The sequence below is a fragment of the Mustela erminea genome, chromosome 6, assembly GCF_009829155.1.
Source record: "Mustela erminea isolate mMusErm1 chromosome 6, mMusErm1.Pri, whole genome shotgun sequence".
Classification (NCBI taxonomy): domain Eukaryota; kingdom Metazoa; phylum Chordata; class Mammalia; order Carnivora; family Mustelidae; genus Mustela; species Mustela erminea.
Window position 1 is genome coordinate 37,922,691 of NC_045619.1, and position 23,470 is coordinate 37,946,160.

The following is a 23,470-nucleotide window of genomic DNA, read 5'->3' on the forward strand; positions in this document are numbered from 1 at the left end:
AACGACAATACCTTTCTTGCAGGGCAGATGTGATTAACTAAGAGAAAGTATGTGAAAGTATCTGCCACTAAGTATCTGCCATTAATTCTTACTAATGACTATTTATATTAACTGTTAATGTAAATAACTTTCCTTTAAGACAGTTAAGGGTCCCTTTCTATCTTACAATTTTACCTGTATATATATTTAAACTCCCATTTCAGGCTAAGTCATTTCCTTTCCTCTTCTCTCTGTTTATCTTCAAACGTCAGTAAAAGTCCCCTGTTGACCATTCTAAGTCCAGAGGCAGTTGGAGCCTATTCATTGGTTGATATTGACAAGTCATTGGATTTCTTGGTGTTCTTATACCTTCAAAACTGATATAAGAGCACCTGTCCAATCTACCTTGCTTAATAGTATTGAAGGTAAAAGAGGGAATTAATGAATATAGATAGCATTGGCAAAAAGAAGACTGTATCTTTCCACTAAAAAAAAAAATGCACCATTATTGCCATATATTATTATCAAAAAGCCTTTACCCTCAAGCTCCCAGATGGGTCTGTCTGTATTTCCTGTTGCTACAGAGTCTTAATTTGCAAGTGCTGAAAATGGAAGTAATCATCCTTCTTCTGTTGGCTGAGAACCATGTGGTTTATCTCAAAGGAATACAGCATTTGTCTTCAAATTCTGTGCTTCATCGAGTTCTGGCATCATTCTGGCTTTGAGGAATTCACCAAACTCAATTACTGGTTATTGTTATAACCATTAGCAGAGAAGCCAATTTCTATTGCCTAAGAGCTGTGCTTGATGATTCAGTTTAAGCTTAACTGGCTTGAGAAAGAGCATTCTTTTAGGTTATTAAATGTTGGTCCACAGACTGCTGGCACCCGCCTAAAGCAGAGTTAGGATGTTGTTAATATACCACGATTCTGTAGGTATGCCTAATGAAATGCAGACCACGTGAAAGCCCAGTTTGTGGAGGTTTCCACAAGGGATTTTGATCTTGTCTTGTTCTTGATTACATTTACAAAGAAAGTAGATGCCGATACAAATGGCAGTCATATAACAAATCGTAAGCTCTGTGTGGCTACTGGGAGGTTCATCCCCCCCAAACCTAGATGTTAGTTGCCGAGCCTCAGCTATGGGAAGTGGAAGGAGGGAGTCCTGGCCATCGTGGTGTCAGAACAACACCTCTCTAAGTTAGCCAGGGGCTATGACCGCATTTAATGAAATTGCAAAGTGTGTCATATTGAGCCATAGACTTCCACCGAATCATAGCATGTAGCATGCTCCTTTCCAGCATTCTGGAGAGGGGACTGCATCCAAGGCTTGTCTCAGAATGATAGGATCCATGAGAAGGAAACCTGCCATGGACCTTAATTACCATGGGTGACAAAGGCAAAGAGACTGACAGCTCATCGTGAGTGAATCTGTGTCTACAGGCCGGCAGCACTTTGAGAAATCACTTCAAAGGATTCAATCAGACTGCCAAAAAAGAATTATTAACCATGTGCACCTATGCCTGGGAATGGGAAAGGAGCAGTTTAGCAAAACAGAGATCATACCGTGAAGGGGCTTGCTTTTATCTAATTATCCTGGAAACATCAAGTTAAGTCTTTCATAAATGGCTACATTACCCATAATTGGCCTTAGATTTAGCTTTGGATGATTGGTAGAAATATTGGGTCACTATGTTATGAACAGAAACAGGCTAAGACCTCTCCACTTTTCTGCCTGAATCTAGATGGCACAGTAGTCTATTTGACCATGCTATTAAAGTCTAGAACTGAAGTCTGCAGGGAACCTGAGATCCTGAGAGCCCTCTGAGTTTTATATTGGATCTGGAATGAGACTGACTACCAGGCTGGGAGGAGGGACAGTTCCTGATCGTGAAATTCTCTTTATTCTTGTGTCTACGATCTATCTAAATTTTTAGAAAATTTAAATGGTTATTATGTTGTTATTCATTCTTAACGTAAAAAGCAACTTTTTATTAACTAATTAATTTATTTGTTTATTTATTTTTAAAGATTTTATCTATTTGACAGAGAGAGATCACAAGTAGGCAGAGAGACAGGCAGAGAGAGAAAGGGAAGCAGGCTCCCTGCTGAGCAGAGAGCCCGATGCGGGGCTGGATCCCAGGACCCTGAGATCATGACCTGAGCTGAAGGCAGAGGCTTAACCCACTGAGCCACTCAGCCACCCCAAGAAGCAACTTTAAATATCACTGGCCATGCTATCGCAATTGAGACAGAGCTAATTCCCATAGGAACCCACTGTACACTCCCTTTTGCCTGGGTCTTATTTTACTAAGTGAAATTGGCAGGAGGGATAGTACAACGCTGTATGATGCTAGTTATCAGATCACACATCATTTTAGGGTGTCAATATTTGTAGAAGTTAAAATGCCTTCTCTAGTTGTATTGAATATATTTTGCACATATTTGGAGTGTTCCACAAAGACCCAATCACTTTTAACCTGCTTGACCTCTAATACATTTATTAAGAAAATCATCAAGAAGTTAATTATGTGCAACTTATTAGGCACATTTGATTACTCTGTGAATAAAACAAATCAAATATAGTCATTAACATTCCATCTGATGTACTTTCAGTTATCTAAGAAATGCGGGACCCTAGTCAAACTTGAAATTTTAACTCTCTTTTTCGTGTTACTCTCTCTGGACCTAACCACACCATCTGCTTTCTCTTAACACATTAGCTACTTAGTTACTCCACCAAAATTTTAGTTTGAGAGAGTAGAATCAGACTATCCGCTGACAAAAGATAGTTAAATTCCCTGTCCCTAGAGCACATATGTAGCCAAATAAGGTTATATAACATTGCCTGGTTATAGTCTTGATAGTCATTTATTTGTCCAAAAAAAAAAAGTATTTTTTAAGTGTCTGTAGGGTGCCAGGCACTATCAGAGGCAGTCAGGATCCTCTGGTGAGAAAAAAAAAAAAGAGAGAGAGAGAGAAAGAGAGAGAGGGAAATTCTTATCTTCATGGAGTTTCTATTCCAGTGAGGAAGATAAGCAATACATGAAATAAATAAACATCTATAATGTTAGATGGTGGCAAGCGTTAAAGGAAAAGAAAAGAAATCAGTACAGTGTAAGGATGGGGAGTGCCAGGGTACCGGGAGGATCAATAATCATCATAGAGATGAACATAAAGGAATATGAAGTCAACTCACGTCATTTTCAAAAAACTTCCTGGGTGGATTGATTTATACCTGTCTCTGGGATCTCACATCTATCAAGCTTGAAATCACTGCCGTTTTTCAACTCAGGAGGCATTAGGTGAAAAGCAAAAATTTAAAGCTGCAGTATTTCATAATTCTTCCTCACCATTTCTCAGTCAAACAGCATTCTCTGAAAACCTGGAGGTATACCATGCCTGCTTCAGCACGAATGATCTACCAGGCCGTGAAACCGAAATGTTAGCACAGATCAATAAGCAACGAGAGGACGTGGAAGAAAGGAAAACTCAGGCTGGTTTCAGAAAATTAAAGAGACCAGCAGAAAAAACATTCGGTGATGACAGTTCAAACGGAATCTCGGTGGTTTTCCCAGACCACATTTCTACATCTATAACTTTTGCAATAATGCAGCTAAAATCCCTTCATTTCACCTAAATTACCCAGGCAATTACAGTTATAATTTTTTTTTTGCTCAAATTCCTTCAAAGCTGTGCCTCAAAGCCCTTTTCAAACAAAATTACCCTTTGTCCCACCTTCGGTTTATTCTAGAATGACTTTCCCCTCTCATTTTCTTTATGATGATATTGGGCTAGTGTATTAAATTATACAAAAAATATGAATCCATCCTTATAAAACTTGCAAATCATTCAGTGTGAAAAGACCCCAGTCAATTAAAAAAACAAAAACAAACCTTTTTAACCATTCTTCATTCCATTCTAGTTCTTTCCTCCCTCCACCTGCCTTTGAGAAGAAACGCTATGAGACTAGGTACTTACGCAAACATTTTTATTTGCGCTCAAGCACATTTATTTAATTATTTATTTTCAAGAATTTAAATTATTTATTTAATTACTTTTTAAAATTACTTATTTATTTAATTACTTATTTGTGTTTAAACCTAAACATATAAGGCAATACAGAGCTGTGATTACAAGGCAAGTGGGGAGGCAGAGTCCTTACACATTAATGGTGTTGTGTCCTTGGAAACTCACTGAGCCTCAGTTTCCTTGTACAAAATTCAGATGATAACATTACATACCCCACCCGGTTGTTAGGAAGGGTAACTATTTTGATAAATTTAATAGTAAACACTCCATGAATGCTATTTTTATAAGTAAGCTTTAAAAATGCATTGATATTTTCATATGTACTTATTATTCCGTGACTTGCTTTCTCAGAAGTATGTCTTGGGGGGCATCTGGGTGGCACAGTCTGTTCAGCATCTAACTCTTGGTTTCGTCTGCAGTCGTGATCTTGGGATCATGGGATCGAGCCCCACACTGGGCTCTGTGCTCAGCAGGGAGTCTGCTTGGGTTTCTCTTTCCCTCTCCCTCTGCCCCTCCCTGTCCTCCCCCAGTGCTGACTCTCACACTCTCTCTCTCTCTCTCTAATGACTAAATAAATATTTTTTTAAGAAGTATGTCTTGGATATCTTCCCTTGTCAGCATATGCTTACATTTTTAAAGAAGGTTTTATTTATTTGTTTGACAGAGAGAGAAGGAGAACAAGTAGGGGGAGCAGCCAGAAGAGGGAGAGGGAGAAGTAGGCTCCTCACTGAGTAAGGAGCCTGAAGTGGGACTTGATCCTAGGACCCTGGGATCATGACCTGAGCCGAAGGCAGATGCTTAACCAACTGAGCCACCCAGGTGCACCATATGCTTCCATTTTTAATCTGCTCTGCAGTATTCTGTGGTGTGTGAGCACCACAGTTAATCTAAGCATTCCCCCAGAGATAGACATTTACCTTGTTACCCAACTGGCTTTCTGTTTTTTGGTTGTTTTTGTTTATTTGTTTGTTTTGTTTTTGTTATTGTGAACATGGCTTTAATGAAAATCTTCATGTTTACCAGTGACTGTTTTTCTGGCGTGGATACTGACATGGGCTCTAAGGTTAGGGAGATCTGGGCATACTGTTATTTTAATGGACACTGCCAAACTGACCTCCAGTTTATACTTCTGCATTGTATGAGAACATAAATTTCTCCAAGTCTTTGGCAATACATTATCAATTTTTAAAAATAAATGGATAATTTTTGTCCCATTCTGGATTTATTCTGTATCTCCCTAAGTAATAAAGTCGAGCATTTTTTTACTTGAACGCTTTATGAGAGGGCGCTAGTCATTCTAAATTCTGGCAGAAATGAACGAGGCATGTACAATTCAAAAAAGAACTCCATTGTGATTTTGGGGTATGAATGAAGGGGAGAGTCTTAGGAGGTAAAGTTAAAGAGGTCAGCTGGGAGTGCAGAGGGAAGGTCCTTGTAGGTCACTGTAAGGTGTTTGGACCAAGAAAATGAATGACCTAATAGAGAAGTGCTATCTGGAATGGACTTTGAATGATGGGTGGGGATTTACTACCACAGGAGAATGAAGGAAAGACATTCTAGGCAGAGGGAATAAGACTGAGAGATTACGGAAGCATGAAAATACATGGAAAAAACAGAATATGAGTTGACCATATATTGGAAATGAATATAAGGAAGCAGGGTTGGGCCCACCTATATGAGGGAAGTAGTTTGCATGCTATACAAAGTTATGGGAAAATATTCATCAGGTAGAGGAACCTGCCTTTCTTGGGTGCATTCTGTGGGCCAGGTACTTTACATGGTACTTTACATGGGTAGTTCATTAATCCTTAAGTGACACTGCTAAAGGAAGCATTACACCATTTTGCAGGCATAGGAACTGAAGCTCAGGGAAATTATATAATTTGCCCTAAATCATACAGCTGCTAATCTTTGGGTCAAAGCTTTGAAGCCAGCTCTCCCCAGATAGGTTAAGCAGACGCTGGGTGCGTACTGTGTCCTGTGCTGGGTACTGGGGAGAAACGATTGATGTGGCCCTGTTCCTGGTCTCTAGGACAGTGTCTACCAGAGCTGTGTATATTCTGCTCCTCACCGGAGTAAGCAACAGCATGGAAAGACCAAGGGACTCAGACAAGACTCTGGAGAACAGTTTTGATGATAAGAGAGAAGACAGAGGATATTTTAAAATCCAGGCAAGATATCATAAGAAATAAGAGGGAGGAGAGATGAGATGGTAAGTGGGGAATGAATATCAATCAGTTTGGTGGTTAATTGGGTGAGGGGAGCATGCAAGAAATGTTCCCAGAGTGTCTAGTATGGCCACTGCATGGCCAGTGACAGCAAGATCCAGAGAGGAAGGGTGAAAAGAATCTTTGGAGGTTAGAGCCAGTTAAAGCATTGGAAATAAGTTTTATTTTGTGGACCTACCTGAAAAATCTTAGTGTTAAGTCACTGGTGACAAATCCAAGAATATTCTCTGGGTGTACTTTTAATTGGAAAAGACATTTATATGCAGAGCCAGAGAGATATTGGACAGTAAACCCAAAATAGCCTTTAAATGTTCGCTTCTCCTGCAAGAAGGCATCTGTAATGTTAAGTCTCCAGAATTAAATTAAATATTATAGCTATTATTAATGTTTATTATTCATGATACACAGCAACATAAATGTACCCCTGCTGCTTTTTACACTTCACAAAAAAAAAAAAAAAAAAAAATCAAAACACCACATTTGACAGCTCTGGACTCAGAGCTGCCTAGGTTTTTTATGTTTCTCCCAAATGCTTTATATGAATTGCCTGGGCGTCTAGGATTCTAAAACTGGTTAAATTATTATTTAACCATGTATCATTTGAGGGGTTTGATTGAATAATTTCAGGAACCTATTATTTTCTCTGACACCCCTTAGAATACGGTGGTCTCTGTGAGATCTCTAGAGTTAAGACGCCGAAACACGGGAAGGGAATCAAAACCAAACACACTATCCTGGTTGACAGAATCCCAGTTGTTACTGCAGGGAGAGAAGACAGGGTGATGTGCACTGTGCTTAGTTAAATAGGATTCCCCTATGCCTCCTAGAGATGAAGCCTTTTTTATAAGCTGCAACATCTTTCATACAACCTTCCAGTATTGGCCTTATCCCTATCACAGCAACAGCCCAGCCATCCTCAAATTCAGTGGGGACTGTTAGGAGAGTGGGCTTTGGGAATTTGACCTGAGGGATCTCAGCCAGTGTCAAGGTACGCCACACGACCTCATCAACATTTAAAAGACCTCCACTGAATCGGAGTACTCCTTCTAACCTAGTTTGACAAGTCAAAGCCAGCCCCCTCCGGGCTTAGGATTCTGCAGGAGCAGCGGATCCCACTCAGTCTGCTTTTCGGGTCTTGGGCAAAATTGCAAAGTGAGCAATAATGACTGAGGTGCCAGAAAACCTACTCTTTCCAACTTTTCTCTTAAGTGAGATCTCTCCTTCCTTTCCCTTCCTCATGCTGCCTGGTATGCAGCGGACCTGTCCTTTGATAAAACTGCTTCCCCTCGTGTCCACTGAAAATTCATACTCCACAAGGACGGCTGATTTTTTTTAAAAAACCAAAGATTTACCAAAGAAAGAGGATGTACCAGGCGTTACTATGTATTTTTTGGTAACATCTTCCTGCATCTTAATGAGTGACAACTGTCGTGGGTTGCCGGGGACGGAGGCAATTCCTGGGACATGAGTGCTCAAACCAGGGATTGTCTCTATCTAGGAGTTGAGGCTCAGAGAGGAAGGGCATTTTCAAAGGATCACACTCTTCATCAGTGATTTGTCTGCTCTTAACATGCCTCGATCTTCTTGACTCCAGTCCCTGGGCTTTCAGCCCTGTCACACAGGCTATACTAGGGTCAGTCTGGTGAGTTGCTGAAGAGTCACTAAATGTGAGAGGCTGAGATATATTTGCGTGTTTCAGTGGAGTATAATAGTGGGGAGTTTGGAGAAGGCATTTTTGGGAGGGGTATGTGGGATGGTGGTTATCACACCTCCACACCACCCCCCCTCACGGTTTGCAAACCACACCCGGAAGCAGATGTTGAAAATCAGCATTTACTGCACGACTGTTTCTAGACGAGGGCAAGAGTCTCTGCAGCTCAGGGCTTTAGTGTCACAGAGTCTGTGGCTTGGGAGAGTGTGGATGGACACAGCATGCATGTTAGCAGCACAAATCAGGTCAATCATGACTAGGAAGGGTTCTCTGTAACCTCAACTTTTGCTGAAACTCACTCCTCAGAAATGAACAGACCAGTTGGAAGATCTCCCATGCAGCTGGCTTCTGTTTCGGATCCCTAGTGCTCACATTTGTACTGAAGATGGTGATGTGTGTGTGTGTCTGTGTGTGTGTATATGTGTGTATATTTACTGTGTGTATGTGCATGTGTGTGTACGTGTATTTATTGAATGTGTGTGTATTGTGTAGTGTGTGTGTGTGTGTGTGTGTGTGTGTGTAATCTTCAACTGAACAAGCATCAGGAATTTTTTCCCTTCCTTTGGAGCCAGAACATCATGCATTGAGCAGTTACTACAAAGCATTACAACTGAAGTGTCATAGCTGCATTTGTTTTCCATCTTAGCCTCCAGATCTGAAAGGTGGGCTGAAATCACCCAAATGCTAGAATGGTGTATTCTGGTGCTGATTTTTCTTCTAAAGCTTTTGCCCTCTCCAGGTATTTTGCCTCCTGGGCCACCTGGCAATGCTCTGCATTCTCTGCTGTCATGGTTCAGAAATTTTTATATTTATAACTACTCCCACAGGATGAAAATACGTGTAATTATAGAAACGCTTTTCTCCTGTCAATCTCTCCACTCTTTTGTAGTGTTGGGTCAGTTGATGATTTTCCCCTCTCCAGTTCGCTCACATAATGTGTGCTACTATCAAGCAAATCTCTTGCCCACTGTTCTTCTCCTTAACGAAGTGGGACACAGTGGAGGGACTGAGAGGGATAGTTTTTCATGAATAAATAATGATCATTTGTAATGACCATATCAATTGCATGTATGGAAATGGTGCTTCTAAATTACTTGACAGTGATTAGAAGCAGTTGATTTACCTAAATAGTTGTAAACGCCCTTCCAGCAAACTCCACCCACTGTTCATTTATTTAACAGGCTTGGCCCCTAGATAATATAAAGGAAATGTCTACTTACTCCAGAATTAGAGTTTGTTGTTGCTATCGTCCTTAAGCACCTGAAGCCCTACAGTAAGATCATCGCAAAGAGCTAGCATTTCTTGGACCTTCTTTAAATGTCACACACTTTTCCAGGGGCTTTGTGTACGTTAAGTTCAATGCCCATAATGATCCTTAGGAGTGGAGAATCTATACCAGTTTTACAGATGAAGACCTTGAAGCTTGGAGGTACTAACCAACTTGTCTGAGCTGATAAGGGAAGAAGTTCAAATTCAAACCAAAGCAGTACTGACTCCTTAGCTTAATAGGAAAAGTGTTATATACATGCATACATACATATATGTATATACATGTATCTATAGGTATATGTATATATGTAAGCATTTGTATATGTAAGACTCATGTCACACACATGTTATATGTATGTGCCATGTGTCATGTCATATGTATATATGAGACATGTGGTGTGTGTGTATATATGTATATGAGTGGGGGGGAGGGTGAGAGGGAGGGGAGAAAGGAGAAAGATGGTTTTTTCATTGACTCTTAATTGAACACACAATGCACACAGTAGATGCTGGGCATAGAGATAAGTAAGACTCATCTTGCCCTTGGACAGTCTGGTGACAGCAGAATGATTGTAAACTGATAAATTACAGTGCACTGAAATAGATATTAGCATTTAGGCAGGGAAAGAGTACTATGGGAGAATATTAGCATATTTTTTCCAAGGGATAAATGTGATACTTTTTATACACTTGTCACTTTTCTTCAGCAAAAGAGAATACATTTAGAACAGGAAATTAACATATTTGAGGGAAGGAATGGATCAAAAAGTCATAAAAGTTTTTTCTGAATATGTCCTGCAGCTAGTGCAGAGATATTCCATTCTTAATTAAATACCCAATTAATATGTGTAAGGTATTCTCAGTGACCAAAAATGATGATTCTAGAGCTACGCCATGGCAAAATTACAAGATTTTCTAACCCACTCAGCTCTCTTTCCCAGAATAACATAGCAGAGAAATTGACTATTTACTATTTGGGTTAATTATAGTCTAGAGTACTGTGCCCAAACACTGATGTACGTGTCCGTGCCTGGTTGGCTGGCTGTATGAGTTTTATAAAGTCACATATTCCTGGTCATGTTGCTGAGGATATGGTAAGTTTGAGATACACAGGCCTCTAATATTTTAAAAAAATGCCTCAGTTGATTCCTATGGACATCCAGATTTAGAACTACTGGTCTTTAAAAAAACCACAAATAGGGAATAGCCCCCCCCCCATATGATATTTACTTTCTCTTTAATATCTTGTTTAATGCTATGAATTTGGTAAGTAAGAGTCTAATTCTCTGGAAACAGATCTCAGTTCATTTTAATCTGATCCACATACTACCTGGAGGCCTAGGATAAATTTCTTAAGCGTTTCATTCCCATTTTTATAGAGTTATGAGGATTATATATAATGCACAGAAAGTAGCTAGCAGTGCTTTGCACTCAGTAAGTGCTCAATAAATGTCAGAGTACACACACACACACACACACTTATTTTTATATATAGACATATGTACTCTTAGAATAATAAAATGACTTAATGGACTAAAAGAAAAACTATCCTAAGAACAAAATGATCAGTCACTGGAAACTTTGTGGAAAAGGAGTAGGTCTGTCTTTGACTATATTGGAACATTTCCAATGTGAGAACCATAACCCACAGGGAGCCCCTCACTAGCCCTCATGCTGCCTTCACTAGACAATTCATGCATTTTAGAGCTAGGAATTGACCAATCTCACCCTTGTCATTATTTCCTATTCTTTCACATCACCCACAAAAACCAATCTCTGTAAAAAAGGCACAGATTTCCAGATATTGGTAAGTCAGAAGGGCACCATGGCAACTGTAGTTAATAATTCTGTATTGCGTCTGTATTATAGTTAATAATTCTGTATTAATAAAAATTGAAAGTGTTAAAGTAGATCTTAAGAGTTCTCGTCACAAGAAAAGCATTTTGTAACTATAATTGGTGATGGATGTTAACAAGACGAAAGATTAGATACAAGGAGATAACGAAGATTGTTTCTAAGGGTCTTTACAGCTGTAATGTTCTGAGTTTCTGAGCTACCTGATTCCTATGACCCAGCGCTCTTCATATATTTTACTCCCTGGATCATTTGGCCCTTAATGCAAAGGAATGACTGATGTCATGGTAGGAGCCCATATATTACCCTGTCTCCAGATATGCCTAGAGTAACAGAGAGGTAGAGTGAATACTTGGTTATCTGGAAAAGTATTTAAGCAACTTTTGTAACAGCAAACTCTGTCAGGATTATGTTCAAGTAGTCCCCACAGAGTGAGACCTACATAAAGACCTGGGCATGGACCATCTGACAGCTAATTACGCACAGATAACAAGCTTCTTCCCCAGGATGGGCATCTCTTCTATCTGAGGGCCAGCCAGGGTCAAAATTTAACAACGAGGTTCCCTAGTGCAACAGGGAAGAAACACAAGTCATGAGCAAATTAGTGGCTGCAGTGTGATCCAAAGTTCTCTTTTATTAGACAGAATTCTTAATCAACCAGGAAATTGAGCATACCATGAACTAGCAAACATTTTGCTATCTCCCAACCTGTGGAAATAGCAAAGCTATTGAAAGAGCAGAAGCCAGCCATGTTGTTAAGTTGGTTCATTTACCAGCCACTGATTTATTAAACTTTCATCAAATTAACTAACTTCAAAGCTTCCTTGAGCTTACTGCTGCATGAGATTACTGATGAAACCAGTATGCAACTGGTTTTTACTGAGCTATTTCCCGCCCCCCCCCCCCTCCGGCTTCCTGAATGAAATATCTTCTCTTATATAGTAACATTATAGGATTATGGTTTTATATCAATTCAATGTTTTATTAGCTTGTATTTGTGCATTTAGAAGTGATAACAAATGATTAAAATTCTCTCATACTGATTTCTATGTATATTTTTAAAAGATTTAGCAGGAGAAATATGTATTTTCAGGATAGAAATGTCCGTTCTTCCTGGTGCCTTTTAATTCATTCCAATAAATGATTATGGCCAAAGTATGTGTAACTGTGGGGCAGATAATATCTCTCTGTAGGGCCTTTTCTTTTTCAGGACCATATTCGCCTTAGTCTAAATGTTTCTTAGGTACCTACTATTCCCCCATGCCTTCTCTACCACCCCTCGCCTTCTAAATAACATCTTTCACCAGATGTCTTTACTAAATGAATCCTTGCTTATGAGTTCCTAAAATTGCAGTAGGTACACCAAAACTCTTAAAGCAAGAGAATGAAATCCAATCATATAGAATTTCCAATTTTAACTGCAAGAGGGGGTTTTGCTTTAAAACAGGAAGCCCCTCGAGGTTTCTTCAAAGTACAGAAGGGCCACACTCTCCCCATCTGTGACGAGCTGGTGCCCCAGGGTCTCAGTGACCGCTCCAAGAGCGAGGTGTCACAAAGGACAATTCTGGGTCAGGATGGCTTTTATACATAAAGCTTTGACAGAAACAGTTCAATTGTCAACAAATGAACGATTACATTTCAAAAAGCATGTTTTATATACTTACCTCAAAATAAGGCACACTTTTCATTAAAAGTGAGAAATAGGAGAAGCCAAAAGTAGGGATAGGTGATAAACTTTCAGGGCTCAAGGAATACCTATTAACAAGTGTTTGCACATCAACACATATACCCTCACTGAGCAGATAGTTTGGTGGCTTTTTATGCATGGATGAGACCTCCATGGGAAGGTGATCTGCTTTTTCATTCCTAGCTTTAAAAAAATAAAAAAAGAGAGAGAGAGGAAGAAAGGAAGAAAAGAGAGGGAAGGAGGAAGGAAGGAAGGAAAGAAAGAAAAAAAAAGAAAAAACAAAGAAGAGAAAACAGCCTTATTCTTCTAATAAGTCGAGCTAAGGGACTAAAAGCACGCAAGAGATAAATTATAGGTTAAAGAGGCAAGCATCTGCATTGAAAAGCATCCGCAAAGTAGGCAAAGGCCATTGGAAGAAGCCATCCAGATCAGTCATTAAGACAAGAGTTGAGACATTTTTCCGAAAACAATTTAAAAATAAGGTTGAAGAGGGTTTGAAATAGTACATTCTACAAACATACTTCTATTTCTTTGAATCTCTGAGTTACCTCTTAGTTTCTCTTGTACCCTTCAATTATAAACTTTAGACTCTTTGAACCAAGCATTTTTGGAAGCAGAAGTATGACCCTCTGCCCAGATCCCATCAGAAGGTTCTGTGCTCTGGTGAAGAAAGCAAGGTGGAAGTTGGAGTCAGACCAGGAGACCTGGTATCGCTGGTGAGCTGAAGGAGAGCCTGAGTCAGAGGGAGAGAGCATCAGGGCAAACATTCCAAATTCAAAGACCGTGGAGTCTGGTTTTTAATAAATCGCTGACTGTATGGGGGAGAACAGAAGTTGGGCTGGGAGAGGGTAACTTTGAGGATTCCGTGGGACTGAGTATGGCATACCAGCCATATTTCTCTCAGTTCTCTGTCCCTGTGGTGAGAGCTTGATAGCCCCATGTATCAGCCCCACAGCCCTCCCGTGGCAACTCTAAATTGCAGGCATAGTGCCTACACGGGGATAATGGGCCTCTAAAGGTCTGGCCTAGAATTTCCAACTCTATTAAATGAAAGCAAACAGAACAAAAGCCAAAAAGGGAGTTTGGAGATTAATCATCTGGCCTAGAAAACGGGTGAACCAATGAAACTGAACCAATTTCAATGTTATTGAAATACATGAACACATACATTTTAATATTAAAAAAGAAATTAGAGAAGGGCGTCAACAATCAAATCGCCCAGATTTCCTTTTGAAGATTTTTCACATCATAACCATTCATCTTGAGGCAAATTAGAAATTTTGAGCACACTGAAAACAGGGATGATATTTTACAAAGTAGTCAGAGTTTTCCTCTATCCTTTAATGTTCTTCCCAAGAACTGAGTAGAATAGAACTCATAGAATAAATGCTAAATAAGCATCTGTTGAGGGACCAAGTCCATGATTGAATGAATAATTAAGAGAATGAATTGATCAATAAACAAGCCTATTTTCCTAGGCTTTAACCACAGGCAAAAACTCACTCTGCTCAACCACTGTTTATAAACCCTTGCTCTCCAGACTTGGGGAAAGGCTGGTTCTGTAAATTATCTCCAGGGCTCATCATGGTCATTTCTTAAATCCTTAGTATCTGCTTCGTACATGTGATGAAGCAGCATTCTTACACGCCATGATGGCTGCCTCATTGCTAAATTCAAAGCACTTTCTTTTTCTCAGTCCGCATCCACCTTGATGAAGCAAGTGATAAAATTGGAACACGGTCTCTTGTCTCCAAATCTGTATAATGTGGCAATCATGAGTCTCCACACATATAACTGAAATGTGCTTGAAATGCAACTCACTTTACTTTTTTGTAGCTCAATATAATACCATTTTTAGACCCCTTTCTGCTTGGGTTATAAAATGTGATCTCAACCAACCTGGGGTGGCCTTCCTAGTCTCTTCAGTCCACTCTTGGGTGTTCTGACACTCTCTCAGCCTATCTCCTCATGCAGACTTTTTTTTTTTTCTGGGAGCTTTATCTAGGAAGCAAGTCAAAAAGACCTATGCACTTTGATCTATAAAATGTGGGTTAGGTTATCTGCCCTGAGGATCAGCTGACAGAGAAGATTATCTCCTTTTCATGCGGCCCTGCAATGTCTGATTACAGCTTTCTTCTGTTTTGCCTCTCCCTAATCCCAACCTGGAGACTCTTTAGAAGGTTTGGGAATAGAAACCTCTTTACCTACTTGTAGTACAAGTAGTAAAAACATAGTTTCCCAACTATTATCTATACCATGATGTCTACAAGACTTGGAACTCAAAAGCCAAGAAGTGATTTATTTTTTGCTTTCTGCTTCATCATCCCTACCTTATAAGTATGTGTGCATATCTGATTATATCCTTAGTAAGCTTTTCTGAAAATAAACTATTCTTTATAAAGGGCTTATTTGATGCATAACAATAATGCCCTCTGGAAAAATCGTGTCAGTTTGTGTTAAGTTACTAGCCTTGTATGACAGTCCCATTTCCCTCGGTCTTTGCAAATACACCCTATTTTAAAAAATACATATTCACCATTTTAAAATTAGAGTTATAAATGAAGTATTTTTTTTTCATCTGTACTTCTTTCATTGCAAGGGAGCTTTAACATCCTTTCATAGGGTGTTTTTCTGTTTTGTTTTGTTTTATTTTAATCATTTGTCCCTGAGTTCATGAGCCCATCTTGCTTAGGACTTTATAGACTCTTCAGAGTCCTTCATGGTAAGAATATGAACAAATTGTCATATACTGAGAATATTTTTTCTTGTTTGTTATTTGGCCCTTTTATTGTATATGAGATATAGAAACTTACAATTTGTAAATCTGATTTTGTGATTCCCCCCCCGCCTTGGCATTTTTACCTAAGCATTCTTTCTCCATTGCCAGATGAACGTTTCAGCTCTGCTTCATTTTAGTTGTTTTATGGTTTTATTTTTCCATGTAAATTTTTAATTTGTTATGTTTAGCATAGTCTAGGAGATCGGGCTCTACATTATTTTCCGTCATTTAATGATTTGTTTCAGCATCATTATTTAGCTGTCCTTTCCCCCTTTGGTCTAAATCCCCCATTTATCATATAACAAAGTTTTACGCATGATGGATCCGCTTCTAGACTCCGTGTTCTGTCTGTCACTACAACAATAAGACACTTCTTTAATCGAGATAGATTCCCAATCACATCAGTCTCTGATAGCGAAAGTTCCTCTTCGTATTACTTTTTCTTAAATTCTTTCAGAATTTCCTTGACCAGTGCATTTCCTCTTCCAGCTGAACTTTAGAAATCCCACGCTCAACCTTAGCGAGGTCTCTTAGGTCTTGGTGACTTCTCACCCTCCAAACCTGAACCCCCATTCAATCCGTCCTGTACCCTAGTGCGCCCTCACCTGCCTCTCCTTCGACCACAAACGCAGTAAATAACAACAGTCCTAGCGGCGCGCCCCATCTGCCGTGCCTTCTTGACCTGTCAAACCGGGATTTGAAGGAGACCCTAATCGCAGATGGGTCTCGCAGGGAGAAGAGGGCGCGAGCTTGCCCTTTTAAGCGCTGCCCCTGTCTTTTCAGAGCGTGGAAGGGGAGCACCACGAGAAAGCGGTGGAGCTGCTCAAGGCTGCTAAAGACAGCGTCAAGCTGGTGGTCCGCTACACCCCCAAAGTCCTGGAAGAGATGGAGGCGCGCTTCGAGAAGCTCCGCACGGCCCGGCGCCGGCAGCAGCAGCAGCAGCTCATTCAGCAGCAGCAACAGCAGCAGCAGCAGCAGACACAGCAGAACCACATGTCCTAGGTGAGAAGCGCCTTCTTCACACACCCGCGAGGTCCCTGACACAGACGAGTGTGTGGAGGGTTTTCCTACGTATTGTTTCTGAGACCGCTGGGACAGAAGCATTAGATTTAACAACACCCCCCCCGCCCCCGCCCCTGAATCACTCAAGCAAATAAAAACAATGAAGACCTCAGAAAATGTTAACAAGATAGTCGCTGACGTTTTATAGGCCATTCAGCCGTGTTGTGCCAATGTAAGATATTTTGGAAAATAATATACTTGGGAGGGCCAGGTGGAGACTCTCTAGGACGCCTCTATACACATGAGGGAAATGCGGCCTCTGGGCAACCCAGGTCCCTGGGCACGCTCAATGACAAGAGTGCGGGCTGGGTTCCAGCCCCCCACTCACCCTCTTGGCCAGTTGCCTTTGCACAGTGTACAGACTTACCAACCATATAGTGTGGATCCTGGGAAGATCCCTTTAGAATACTGATAGAAATTCCTGGAAAACTACTCCATGGTGAAGAATGATGGGGAGACCTGCCAGTGTGGGTGCTTCTAAATACCACTGTAACAAAATTTCTTAGTCAGGTCTTGCGATATGCTTTTAAGAACATTAAGGGGGAAAAAATGTAAAGAGTAAGAATCCCCGTCTTTGAAGTGCTTCCTATGTGCTAGGCTTTTCACCTATGTTATTCCTTATCCTCAGAAAAATCCTTCCAGGTATGTATCTCTAAAACCCCATTTTTTAGATGAATGATATGAAGTTGCAGTGGCTTTGTGGAGCCCTCACAACCACACTTTCAAGGAGTGTAGAATTATTTTCCTTTTTGCTGTTGCAGGCCATTCCATCTGCCAACATCAGATAGTCTGGAGTTCTATAAATTGTCCTTGCTCTCCTTTGGAAGGATAGTTAATAGCATAACACACCTCTCCACTATGATGTCTGCAAATGTGATTTTGAAGGGAGGTCCAGAGTTCTTGGGAAAATGGCAGTAGGCATTTTATCAGACTACTATTGGAACAACCAGAAACATTGGATATGACATGTGACTTTCAATGGTTTGTGACTCACACAGAAAGGAGAAGCTACATGGGGAAGTGTAAAGACTACAGGATTTGTCCTCAGACATGGCTGAGAATTCAGCAGTCTAAGTTTCTTTTATAGCTTGTAGGTTTTATGGTATATATCCCATAGTTTGGTGACTTCAACTAAAAATCACCTTCCATTCACTCTAATTTTTTTTTAAGAGTTTATTTGTCAAAGGGGGGGTGGGGACAGAGCACAAGCAGGGGGAGCGGTGGGCAGAGGGAGAAGCAGGCTCCCTGCTGAGCAAGGAGGCCGATATAGGACTCCATCCCAGGACCCTGTAACGGTGACCTGAGCCGAAGGCAGTTGCTTAACCAACTGAGCCATCCAGGCGCCCAACCTAACGTTCACTCTAAAAACGACATTTATTTAGCGACAAGTATCTATTTGGTACTGCCCGGGGCTTGACACTGTTCAATGGGCTGTAGAAACAGCCTGAGCAAAGCAAAGTGTTGCATCATGATGCTTACCTTCTGGTTGGAGGAGATAGTTAATATCCAGGTAAATGAAAATAGCCTATGGGGACCAGTACTTCAGAGAGTTCAAGTAGAATGCTTTGATAGACACTGGCTAGGGGACAACCTTCTATTAGGTGATCAGGGGAGACGTCTCAAAGGAGAGAACTTTTATTCTGAGGTTGAATACTGAGGAGAAGCCAGAAATGAGCATAAGAAGGAAAGGAGTTAGCCAGTGCCTGGCTCTAAGAGAGACAAGGGCTATTTGATGTTTGAGGAATAGAAAGAAAGCTGGGGTAGTTAGTTAGGAAATAATGAGTAAGGACAGAGAGGTAGATCGGGGCCGGGTCACAGAAAGCTTTTTAAATCACGGAGGGAAGTTAGATTTTATTGCGGTGGAAGCCACTAAATGTTTCAGGCAAAGGAGGGACATGATCTGATTTATGTATTTAAAAAGATCACTCGTGCTGTTCTGAGGAAAACGGATGATTGCAAGGTAAGAGCGAGAGCAGTGACTAATTAGAAGGCTGCTACAGAGCAGTCCAGGCAACAGACGCAGTGGTTGGACCAGGATGACAGGGTTGGGATGGGGGGATAAGGGTGCATGTGGACAAGGCAGTTTGCCCACGTCATTTTCCTCTCTAACCCATTGCGTATACAAAGGCACTTCACCTCACCCGGTAGTGTCAGAATCCCTTCAAAGGTCTTTTTCTCCTAATATCCATCCACAATTCTTTTTTTTTTATTTTTTTTTTAAGATTTTATTTATTCATTTGACAGAGAGAGATCACAAGCAGGCAGAGAGGCAGGCAGAGAGAGAGGAGGAAGCAGGCTCCCTGCTGAGCAGAGAGCCTGATGCGGGGCTCGATCCCAGGACCTCGAGATCATGACCTGAGCCGAAGGCAGCGGCTTAACCACTGAGCCACCCAGGTGCCCCTCCATCCACAATTCTTTAGTCAAACGTGGAACTCTTTCCACTAACTCATTTTTTTTTTCTTCCCTCCTCAGTAATGCGGACTTACACCATTTTCCTAATTGATTTGCCACACGGGCCCACAGTGAAATTATTCTACAGTGTTTTAAAAGAAATATGTTGCCGTTCAGACTTCTGAGGTCTTACTAAAAGCTTCTACTGTTCTATCTATTCAGTCATCTTTGGAAGGATACAGCTTGGCCACGACTGTGGGCTGGGCTGTGCACCCCATTTCCTTTCTCCGCTCCATCAGTCTTCATTAAATCACTTCAGAATTTCCTATTGTCGCATTGCCAAAGACTAACATTTTTAATAAAAGACATTTACAAACTCTTTTTCTCTTGTAGAGGATACGGGAAAGTTCTATTTAAATGAACGTGAAATTTACATTTATGCCTGCCAGGACAGCCCTAGCTACGCTCGTGGCCCCTTGAGGTGAAATGGTAGCGGCCACTTTAAGTAGGAGCGAAGTGGTACCGAGTCGTGTCACCCATGGATTTTATGGTGAATTCAGTCAAAGAGACCTGCATTAGCTCTTGCTCAACTCTTAATTAATTAAATTTTTAAGGATTAAATGGGATTTGTTACACTTCCTAACTCATACTATGGTTGCTTTGGGGAAGAAATTTGAAGCTAATTTGACTAATTTACTTTGAACCGATCTCTGATTTTTTTTTTAAGTTTGACAAGTCACGCAAAGACCAAATAAAGCAACATACTTGTCAGATAGTCTTATTGTTTATCAAGCAAAACACAATTTCTATTCTCTAAATTAGGAATTTTTAAAAATCTAAAATAGTGTAATTTATTAAGTAATGGTAAGTAGTGCATACGTAATGGTAAGTAGTGCATACAAATGGAAAACTGGTTGAATGCAAGTGGTATGTGGAGACTATCTCTGTTGCCCACTTATAATTTCAAATTCCCCTGAAATAAAACTCACTTGTCTTTTCCCCTAACTTCCATGTTTCATAATCAGGAGTAGATTACATTTTCTAAAAGGTAATAGAGATGATCACTATACAACCGAATTATAGAAACCTAAACAGAGAAGAGGAATAAAGCTATTTTTATGCTACCCCCACTTTCTTGGCAAAGAGCAGTACATTTACTCAGCGTTAAGCACCTCATTTTTTAAAGCATCATTTTATAGACATCTCTGTTTCACTCAGATTCACAAAGAGTAAAAGGAGGAAGGAAGAGGAATCCTTCTTGAGTTGTCAACATTCTGAGGAAGTCAAGACTGAAAGATTGTCCAATTTCTCTGACCTCCTATTGCTGGGTTGACAGTGGAGAATTCCCTGCATTTGAAACCAGGCTGGATCTTAACAGATTTACAAATAGCTAGAGCTTACCAGTGGCCTCACCACCTGTCAGGCCCCCACTCTCCTTCCCTTGTCCGCTACCGACCGTCTCACCTCCCACGACCAGGGCCCCAGCCACCGTCCTGCTGGTCCGATCCAGGGACCCACTGCAGAATTGAGGAAACCAGCCTCAAAGGATGACTCTGATAAAATCGAATCCAAGGAACTCAGAGTTCACCAAGCAGAAAACCAGAGTAATAGCAATAATCATCGTAATGCCAAGTAACATTTATCAAGCAGTCAGGGTGTGCTGAAAGCCTCTTCTAATTGCTTCATCCATGTTCAAGTACTTAATCTTCACAACAATCTTATGAGTAGGAGGTACTATTTTGAATCTCATTTTAAAGGGAGAAACTGAGGCATATAGGATTTTTAAAAAATCTATACCACAGTTCACAGCTTATAAGTGATAGGGCCATGATTCGAACCCAGAAACACGGGCTTCAGAGCCTCTTTCTCTACATCACCATGCTGTGCTTCTGTTTTCTTCAATGGCTCCCGCCCTTACATTCCCCCATCCCTTGTCACAGGACGTGGTCACACGAGCTTTCCAGGGATTCCTTATGCTACTTAGAGTCATCCAACTCATCCTTACCATTTACCCCTTACTTCAGAGTACTCCCATCATGTCAGCTGTCTTCCTTTCTTAACTGCTGCCTTAGAAAAATTGCCACAAATTTGGTGGTGCAAAGGAACACAAATTTATTATCCCGTAATTCTTTAGGACTGAAGTTGAGCACAGTCTCTCTGGGCTTTAGGAGGCTCCAAGGAGAAAATTCATTTCCTTTACTTTCCTAGCTTCTAGACACTCTCTCAATCCCTTGCCTTGTGGTCCTTTCTCCATCTTCACAACCAGCAAGCGTGGTTGAGCCCTCACTTGCTCTGACATCTGCTTCCACATCACATCCCCTCCGTTGGCTCCTCCTCTCTCCACCATCCACTTTTAATGTTAATTACAGATCCTACCTGGACAATCCAGGATCCTCTCCCTGTTTTAACATCAGCTGTTTAGCAACCTTAATTCCATCTACAACTTTAATCTCCCTTTAACGTGGGATCTAATGCCAGGGATTAGGATGTGGATAGATTTAGGGTCCATTAATGTGCCTACCACAATGGCTCATTTAAAAGTTAGCAAAGGGGGCATCTGGGGGGGCTCCGTCGTTAAGTGTCTGCCTTCGGCTCAGGTCATGATCTCAGGGTCCTGGGATCCAGCCCCAGGTCTGGCTCCCTGCTCCGCGGGAAGCCTACTTCTCCCTCTCCCACTCCCCCTGCTTGTGGTCCCTTTCTTGTGGTCTCTTTCTCTCTCAAATAAATAAATAAAATCTTTAAAAAATTAAAAAATAAAAGTTAGCAAAGCAATCAGAGATAAAATTTACATCAAAAGGGCTTTTATTTAAACAAGTAAAAAAAAAAAAACCAGTGATCCTTTGAATTACAAATCAAAGCAATGAGAGAAATAATGGGAACATTTGGTGCAGATGGTTCTTCCCAGTGGGTGTTTCAGTGACCCACATTTTGGATGCCCGGTGATCTCTTAGCTGCTGGCATATCTCTCAGGCCTACTCCCTCCCCACTCTCTGGAAAGGTGAAAAGACCCAAGACTGTTACTAAAATTCACCTGTTCTGAGTCCTGTTCCCTTGCGACATATACTATATAATAAATTAATTTGTTAAAAATTCAGTTTCTAGATCTCTGTCCCTTGCCCACCCCGGGGACCTATAAGAAGTTATTTAACAGAAGATTCTGTGAAATGGTCTGTTATGGAGATTAAGAAAAAAATATGTAGAACTTCTAACAAAATATGGGACAATTAGTGAGCACTCAGTTGGAGTAGGTGTCCTATTGTAGTAGGGGTCCTGAAGAAGCACAATGGCCTTGTGCAGGGCTTTGAAGCCCCACTCAAGGCCTTCCAGGCACATCTACTGAAGGCCTGCCAGCGCTGAGTGGGGGGGAGTGGGGGGGAAGGGGGGCTGATGCAAAGTAGGCAGATTAGGAGGCCGGCCACAATTTGTAAAAATCCATTTTGTGTAGCATGCTTGACATTCATGGGCATAAAAAATATCTGCAGCTTTAGAAACAGAGATCAGAAAGCACTGTTGTCTCTGAAATGATCCCATAGTGGGGGAACAGTTACTGGCCTCGGGAAGAGTGTTCCCATGAGGCTGCTTCTCGGGGTCCGAGCATGTGGGCGGCTGCCCACGGCGTTCAACTTGGTGTCAGGCTGACCTTGTGCGAGAAGAAACGGGCCTGTGAATCTGCTTCAGAGCAGGGGAGGCTGGTGTTTCCCACTTGTCAGTGGGAGGCTCTGCTGGTGGTACCCCAACCAGAGCACTACTAATCGCCCTGAGAATCACACTGTAAAGGTTAGCTAGGCTTCACCTTCGTGAAGAAGAAAGAGAGGCATCCGGAACTGGGAAGCAGAAATGTTGGGCTTTGGAAATGCTTCCCAACTGGTGTTCTGTGTTTCATTTTGGGGAACAACTGTGTCTTTTCCATCCTCGTTTGATAATGACTTCCTTGGCAAACATCAAGCAACTTTTTTTTTTTTAGTATTTGGAAGATTGTGCATGAGTGACAGGGCCTAAAATAATTCTTGCTGTTCTCGCATAGCGCACGCTCTTTTGATATTTTTAGCATATTGTCGTTGACAAATGAATACTCATCACTGGCTTCCCTTCGTGCTTTCCCCCTCTTTCAGGTCCTTAAAGAGAAGCCACCTGATCGAAGATCTGATAGTCACAAATTCGAAACCGGGCTTCCGAATCCCAGCACATAGTAAAAGGAAGAGACCACATTGATAATTATACCTGTCAAGAAGCTGTGAACACGGGGTGTATGAATTCTTTACCAAGGCGACTCGACACCATCTTTCTCGGGGGCTGAATCCCACTGCTCACACACTCTTTACACACACAGACCTTCCATTCGCTGCAGTGGGAATTCTCAGTGTGTAAAGGGAGAGGTTTTCCAGTCTGCAGACTGAAGTAGTACAAGAAGAGTCAAGTCCATGACTTTCTGATAAATCACCAGGCCAAGACAAAGTGAATCTTTGGGCTATAGCTTTT

General features: G+C 41.1%; 1 protein-coding gene across 1 annotated transcript in view; it reads left to right on the forward strand.

Annotated features, from left to right (window-relative positions):
- Positions 1–23,204, forward strand: part of LIN7A (lin-7 homolog A, crumbs cell polarity complex component) — a 116,856-nt gene extending 93,652 nt beyond the window's left edge. The window contains exons 5-6 of the mRNA XM_032346905.1: positions 16,322–16,540; positions 23,104–23,204. Of these exons, the coding sequence (XP_032202796.1) occupies positions 16,322–16,540 (219 nt within the window). The 3' untranslated portion in view covers positions 23,104–23,204. The remainder of the gene's footprint in view (positions 1–16,321; positions 16,541–23,103) is intronic.
- The last annotated feature ends 266 nt before the right edge of the window (positions 23,205–23,470 follow it).